The sequence below is a fragment of the Colobus angolensis genome, unplaced genomic scaffold (genome assembly GCF_000951035.1).
Source record: "Colobus angolensis palliatus isolate OR3802 unplaced genomic scaffold, Cang.pa_1.0 Scaffold90, whole genome shotgun sequence".
In the NCBI taxonomy this organism is placed as follows: Eukaryota; Metazoa; Chordata; class Mammalia; order Primates; family Cercopithecidae; genus Colobus; species Colobus angolensis.
The window spans coordinates 5,909,611-5,917,613 of NW_012122932.1; the positions used below are offsets into that span (position 1 = coordinate 5,909,611).

The window sequence follows — 8,003 nt, forward strand, 5'->3', positions numbered from 1 at the left end:
ACTCCTAACCTCAAGTGATCTGCCCGCCTCAGCTTCCCAAAGTGCTGGGATCATAGGCATGAGCCATTGCACCTGGCCAATAATACCTGTTTCTTACCAAAGGAAAAAGAATGTGCAGAGCACGGAAGTATCAAAGGCAAAATTTATTTCCTGCTGAGGAATATGTATTCCCCCCTCCTGATGCCTTCAAAACTAGAAGAGATAATCAGTGAAGGACAGCTCAGGAGGAGAAATAGTTAGATTTCCACCTGATCTTCTCTTCTGATTTCGTTCCCTCTAAGCCACTAACCAAAGCCTTTCATTGGAATAGGCACCAGGAATGCCTATGTGATTTTAGAGGCATCCTAGAAAGAACACAGATCTAGAAGACAAAGGTCTGGTCTTCATACTGGCTCTGCTACTGACCTAGTGTTTGACCAAGAATGATTCTGTCTCCCTGGGCCAGGAGGGATGGACTAGACTCAATAAGTACATAGCATACATGTACTGCTCCCCTCTCCTTCACTCCCTGCAGGCATTACTAATCAATCAATGGTGCCTTCCCAGCCTGGTCACAGTTTCAGACTCCTTCCCTTCTCAGTGCTGAGGAGCTAGCAAAGATCCAAGGATCATCCAGCAAGGCTCAGCTCACATGTATCCTCCTCACCTGAGGCCAAACCCTCCTCAGCCACAGTGCTAGACATGCATGTGGCTCCAAGGCCTAACATGGCTCCACAAATCACCTTCTGTGGGAGGCATTCAAACCCAGTCGATGGATTCACCACCATTACTTACCTCCAGGATGTGTTCATCCTTGTTCTCTCTGTCCAGCTGCCGGGCTGTAGATAGGAGACCTGGGAGAGAGATGGTAGGGGAGAGACATGAGCAAAAGGCTTTCAGGGCCACTTTACTGAGGCAAGTTCAAGAATTACATTCAAATCTCAGATAAGAATTCTTCTGATCACTTAAAGATCATCCTCGACTTAGGATAGTTCAACTTAAATTTCCCACTTTATCATGGTGTGAAAGCGATACACATTCAGTACAAACCATACTTCAAGTACCCATACATTCTGTTGTTTACTTTCACTTCAGTATTCAAATACTGAAGTATTGAGTACAAATACTGAAGTGTTGAAATATTCAATACTTTATTATAAAATAGGCTTTGTGTGAGATGATTTTGCCCCCTTAAGCTAATGCAAGTGTTCTGAGCACGTACAAGGTAGGCAAGGCTAAGCTGTGATGTTCTGTGGGTTCGGTGTTTAAACACAGTTTGGACTTACAGTATTTTTAACTTATGATGGATCTGTTGGAATATGACCTCACTGTAGGCTGAGGAGCATCAGAACACTAAGGGGAAATGAAACTCGGGGGAAAGGGAGGGTGAAGTGAGGAGCTGGGAGAGAACAGCAGAGATAATATGTCAGGTGAAGTTCCCAGCTACTTCCTGCTTTCACTATTAGGCAGGGGTGATACATCAAAACTTCAGCAATCGGCCCACCATGAGCAGCCTCCCCAGTCAGGATGGTTGCCAGCTGGAAGCACCCAGTAGGGTTACTCGTGCACAGGGGTTAATGTCAGCACTGCTGTGATGCAGTTTTGGTTTCTTGTCACTAAAATCTATGGAACATGTTTGCATCTGGATGTCTTCTGCTCATCATTCATTTCCTCTTCTTTTAATTAACAAATGCCAATTCTCCTGAGGGGAAACCAATTGTAGTCCTTCACTATCTGGGGTGAGGCTGAACCTCCTGGGGAGAAGTTTATAGCCCAAGGATAGCCAGTCAGCACAGACTATCCCCCTAGCCCTCGCAACTGGCTCTGCAATAGACAAGGGACCCGTCTGTCTGATAAGAATCAATTCTGGGACTTTTGCAAGAGCTCTAGAAAGATACTTTTTCTGCTGGTGTGCTGAGAGGACAGGAGGAAGCCTGACAGCAACAAGAAGGACTCCTGAGGATAGATCCACTCAGAGAAAATAAGGCCAAGAGATGAGCAGAGGCAGAGTCTTCATTACATTATTCGAATGCTGGCTACACCTGTGCCTGCAGCCATCCTATGTCTGGAATTTTCCATAAAGTAAGAAAAACAATGTCTTTTATTGCCTCAGCCAACCTGCATTGGGTTTCTATCTTTACATCTGAAAATGTCCTGGCAACCAATTCAATTCTGAGAATTCATATGTTGGGAAAGGAATGGGTCAGGGGTCATGGTGAGGCTGGGAAAGCATTCAGGGTCTTTGGGATTGGGAGGCCTCCAGAAAGGACTCTACCTCCTGCCTCAGCCTCTCCCTTCCCCTCCTATGGCCCTGCCAACCCCCAACTCCAGCCTCAGGTTCCTTACAGGGGACCCACTAATCCCCTCTGTGCCTTGCTTGACTCCAGGAAGCTCCTGTTAATTCTCCCAACCTTATTTCAACCCCAGCCTCCTCTGCAAAAGGAGGAGTGGAATTGGGCGACCTTTAACATCTTTCTGACTTAAGTTCCGAACTTCTCATCCCACTTTAAGGAATTTATTCTAAGGAAATCAATGCATACATCTGGGAAGATGAGTACACACGGTGTTCACCTTAGTCATGTTTTAAAAGTAGATAATTGGACACAATCCATATAAGGGACCAGTTGTATACAGTTTACATAAAAAGGAATCTTAAGCAACTATTCAAAATACATTTTGTAGATGGGGAAATGCTGCACACAATATATTGTTGAGTAAAAGAGGCAGCTTGTCGCCCGGGCATGGTGGCTCACACCTGTAATCCCAGCACTTTGGGAGGCCAAGGTGGGCGGACCATTTGAGGTCAGGAGTGTAAGACCAGCTTGACCAATATGGTAAAACCTCATCTCTACTAAAAATACAAAAAAATTAGCCGGGTGTTGTGGCATGTGCCTGTAGTCCCAGCTACTAGGGAGGCTGAAACAGGAGAATTGCTTGAACCTAGGAGGCAGAAGTTGCAGTAAGCTAAGATCGCGCCACTGCACTCCAACCTGGGTGACAGAGCAAGATTCCTTAAAAAAAAAAGAAAAAGAGAAAGAAAAAGAAAAAGCAGCTTGTCAGGAGCTGCAGCAGAAATAACAACTATTGCCTTCAGTTTCAGAGAAACCACGAAGTGATAGCATTTTCCCCATTTATTATTATTACTATTCACTAGGGTCCTAGTACTGGCTCTTCCCATGACAGGCTGGTGCAGATGAATAGAGAGGGGGCTCCTCTGGGCTTCTCTCAGTTCATCCGTAATTGAAGAAGTTGGGCAGAGAAGGTGCTCGCTCTCTGCAAGATTCCAGGAAGTTGAGGTGGAGGTTTACATGGGCCCAGAGGTCATCCAAAGCCATGGCCTGAGAGGCCATGGCTGGTGTGGATGGTCTCTTGTAAATGAAAGCAGAGTTACTGGTCAAGGTTAATGGAACATCTGAACACTTTCAGTAAGTTTCCTGATCTTGTTTAGGTGATGAAGTGATTGAGATCATGGAATTAAGTGTAGAAAAAGAAGCTCAGTGAAGAGCCCAGAGGTTCCCTGGGGGGCTCAGTGACAGAGCTGGGAGCTCAGCAAGGGGAACAGGGATTCAGTGCTGGGCCAGAGCCTCCAGTCATGGCAATGAGAGTGTGGTGTGAGGATGTGGGCTGTCAGGGGCATGTTTTCGCCTTGTGTAGTTGAACACAAGTCATTCCAGCTTTTTCTTCCCTAACTGAAGGTTGGCATGTGAGGAATTGGAGAAGGCTCCTGAGAAGCTCCACACTCAGGCACCCTTCCAGTCAAAGAAGAACAAATGGAAGGAAAGACACACTCCTGTAATGGGAGGGTGTGGATACTGTCCCAGATTGGCCCCAAGCTGAGGTGCCTCATGGGGGAGGGCCTAGGGCTGGGGTCCCCCAGGAAGAGCGTAAGGACTAGGGGGTCTTGGCAGGTAAGCCTTCCATCTGGCTCCATCCCTTCCTTTCCTCCCTGCCCTTCTCTCCTCTCCCTTTGCTCTTTTCTCTGTATCTCCTTCACCATCCTGCTCCTCTCTTCCAGCTCTTCTCTCTCGTCTCCCCTTGTGCCTCTGAATCTCAGCCTCTCTGTCTCTCTCTCCCTGTCTCCTCCAACCCCATATGGTTTTTCTTTTCTCCTTCTGCCTCTCACCACTGCCTCCCGTGACCTTCTAAGGTCCTGTGTCTCGGGAATCAATGCCCTGTGGCATCCTGCACAGTGGCCCCTATTCTCATCCTCATCCTCCTCTCTGAAGGCAGTGTCAGAGTTCCCAAGAAGTGCCCGAATAGAATGGGGATATAGCAGAACCACCTCCATAGGGCTGCGTGCACATTCACTAAGGTGCATAGAAAACCCCTCTCGCCCTTCCTGGATGAGGTGGCACTCAGTGGACTTCACTCTTACCATTTTTCTCCTCCAAACACATGTTTCCCCAACACCCTATCTCAGACCCATATTTGACCCTTCATCTTCCCTCCTCCAACAGTTTTCCGACTGTTGTTGATTCTATCTCTGATAGATTTCTGATCTTGAACTCCTCTTATCTTGAGTCACCACAATCTAGGTCTTGCCCCAGCTACCTTTCCATCTTTATCTTCCTCTTCTTCCCTCCTGCAGCATCAAAGAACCAACCCTTTTGGAGCTCTCACATGCACAGGCATTCAGCTAAGCTCTTTCTGTAACTCTGTATATTAACTCATTTAAGCCTCACAACAGCCCAGGTGGTCTCTATTATAATCTTCATTTCACTGGTGAGAAAACTCAAGCATAGAGCAGGTAAGTCACTTTCCCAAGATCTCATTATTTATAAGTGGTGGAACTGCGATAAACCTTTAGAAAGTCCATCTACTTGTATTGTCTTCAACAAGATCAGGGTCTTCTTCCCTCTCAGATAGCACCTGTGACATCATCCTCGCCCATTTGCTCTCCCAGACTGCTGCCTCTCAAAATCCTCCCACCCTCCAGCTCAGCATAACCACCCCTGTTCCATGAAGCCCTTGCAGATCTACCACCCAGAGCAGCTTCCTCCTTCTTGTGAGTGGTCAGGGCACTGTATCTACACATATTTTACGATGTTACACCCTTTCAAACTGGTTCTATCGTGTTTATATCCAAATCTTCATGCTCCTGATGGACTGAATTTCTCAACACCTGAAATCGTGTTTTATTTGTCTTCATATAACTCCACGGCACATTGTTTAGAAGCCTCGTAAGGGCAGACACCTTTAAACATTTGCTGAGTGTGTGCATGAATCCTAAGTTTAACAAAACATTGTGGATGCTGGCAGAGATTCATTCATCCATTTAGCAATTATGTGTTGAGCTCCTAATGTGTGACAGGTACTGAAGAAATAGTGGTGGGCACCAACAGTTAGGGTCCTTTTTCTCGGGGAACTCTGAAGTCTAGTGAAGGACACAGACTATTAATGGAATAATCACACAAGTGAATATAACATCACAAAAGGAGTAGGTGGTGCTGGAAAGTGTGTTAGGGTATCAGGACAGACTTCTCTAAGGTAAGAACAGCTGGGCTGGAATCTGAAAGAAGAGCGGGAGTTAACCAGACAAAAGGAGAGAAGAGTTGCCTGCTGGAGAGAATGGCACATGCAAAATTCTGTGTGGAGGGGCCCCGACGGAGGCAGGCCATGTGACTGGAACATGGGGAGGGGCAGCAGGAGAGGGGCAAGATGAGACCAGAGAGGTCAGCAAGGACAGACAAGGCAAGACTTTGTAGGACACAGCAGAATCTGACTTTCTTTCTTTCTTTCTTTCTTTTTTTTTCTGAGACAGGCTGTTGTTCTGTCGCCCAGGCTGGAGACCAGTGATGTGATCATGGCTCACTGCAGCCTTGAACTCCCAGGCGCAAGCCGTCTTGCTACCTCAGCCTCCTGAGTAGCTGGGACTTCAGGTGCACACCATCACGCCAGGCTAATTTTTGTATGTTTTGTAGAGATGGGATTTCGCCATGTTGCCCAGGGAGCTCTTGAATGCCTGGGCTCACAGCCTCCCCAAGTGCTGGGATCACAGGTGTGAGCCACCGTGTCTGGCTTACTGACTTTATCTTAAGGGCACAGGGAAGCCATGCAAGGCATCCAAGTAGGGAAGTGGGACAAAGTAATGATGGTGATGAGAAAGGTGGGCTGGGGGCGCATTGGTGATTTGTTCTACTTTTGAAAATGTTCATGCGTATAAAGATTTCTTCCTTTCAACTGCAGGAAGGCTAAGAACATCTCTGCCCTCTAGGGCATTTTGCCAGACCTGCTGTCAGGGAACTGTTGATAGTAAACAGAACAAGGATTTGGAAGAAGCTGAGAAGTTAATGCCTTAGGTGAGAGATCTCTTCCCACTCCTGAAGAGGGAGGGACAGGGAGGGACAGGGTGGGCCCAGGTAGAGAGCCAGCTTCAGCATGTTTTCCAGGAGAAAAGCATCCTCCTCCTAGAACTACTCCCTACCCTGAGGTCAAAGGTTAACAGGAAAGGTTGGCAACAAATGTTACCAGGCAAATAGGCACTTATATCTCACTCACCCTCCTGTCTGCTCCAGGACTCCCAGCCTCATCCTCCCCCTGGTTCCCTTTTGTCCCTTTTGTCTTAATAAAGGGACTGCCCGCCCGCATTCTTCCCTTCCTCCAATCTCACCAGGTTCCATCCTTCTCGAACAAGAGTAAATTGTTAGAGATGGAAAACAGGATGTTGGGTTCAGTGGGGAATATGTCAGCCTTCTCTACAATAGGATTGTTGTTCATCCCCCAAGAGGAAGATGCAGCTTTAAGAAGCGTCTGCAGCAGTGGGACCTAGCTCTCACACTGCAGCACCAAGGAAAGCCAGGCAGGTGGTGTCAATGAGGGAGGCAGGCTGGGAATAATACAACAGGGGATGGCAGGAACTGCAGGGACCAGAGCATCTGTGCCAGGTCTACAAAGGGAGCAGCTGTTGGCTCCGGGCCACCGTGGCCCAGCGGGACTATGAAGACAGTGTGGCCCAATCCTTCCATTTTTAAAGAACAACCAGAAATCTGGAACGTTTTGTGGAATTTTCTAATTTTATGTGTTGGCTACAACTTAAAAAATAATTGTATAAAGCTTAAGCAAATCAAACAAAACACCTTTATGGGCAATGTCTGACTCATTGCTGCCAGCTGCCAATGTCTGGATTTCTCCCAACCATCCACCATCCTTGCCCGAGAAGGCTTTGGGCAGGTGCTCCCGAGATCGTTGACAACATAAGTGGATTCACACTGCCAACACTCTGGGCAGGGTTGAGATCAGTCTGAAACTAGGGTTAAGGGATTCAACCTGTGGCTTATGACTCAGGAGAGAGTCAGGTTGGGACCACTTGGAGGTCTGAACTAGTCTCAGGTTGACCAATGGGCAACCTGCTTAGTTTCCTTGGGCCCCAAGGAAAGAAACATGAAGACAGATCCTTTACATTTTCACACAGAGATGGACTTGGTAGAACAGCATTGTCAAATGTTAGCACACATTTGAAACACATCAGAATCCCTTGCAAGTCTTGCAAAAACACAAATTGCTGGGCCTCACCCTCGAAATTTGGTTTAAGTGGGTTTAGGGTGGGGCTGGAGAATTTGAATTTCCAAGTTCACAGTAATGCTGATGGCGCTGATTGGGGCCCACAATTTGAGAACCACCATTTTAGAGATCCCTGTTCAACCAGTTTTTGGATCCTTACCTGTAACAGGGTGAATAATAAAGAATCCCATGTGGTTTCCACTGGTGATGTTGAAGGTCAGCTTCCCTTTGGAACTGGAGTCTGGGTCCCAGGCATCCAGTTGAAGCACAGAGGTGCCCACGGGAGCATCCTCCTGGATGGAGGGGTAGAACACAGCTTGGGACATCTGGGGTGGGTTGTCATTGGCATCCGTAACCTCAATGTAGACTTCAGTTACAGAAGAGAGGGGCACAGAACCCCTGTCCACTGCTAATACCGTCAACCAGTAGTAAGATGCAAATTCTCGGTCCAGGGGTGCCAGAGTCTGAATCATTCCTAGGGACAGAAGTCGGCAAACCCAAAATACTTTAGAGCTCAAAGTGGC

At 47.3% G+C, this 8,003-nt stretch overlaps 1 protein-coding gene across 1 annotated transcript in view; it reads right to left on the reverse strand.

The window, feature by feature from the left end:
* The window catches only part of FAT2 (FAT atypical cadherin 2), a 66,122-nt gene that overhangs the window by 52,344 nt on the left and 5,775 nt on the right, over positions 1-8,003 (reverse strand). The window contains exons 2-3 of the mRNA XM_011931675.1: positions 7,640-7,954; positions 771-833 (exon numbers count right to left, since the gene is read on the reverse strand). Coding sequence (XP_011787065.1) covers positions 771-833; positions 7,640-7,954 — 378 coding nt within the window. The remainder of the gene's footprint in view (positions 1-770; positions 834-7,639; positions 7,955-8,003) is intronic.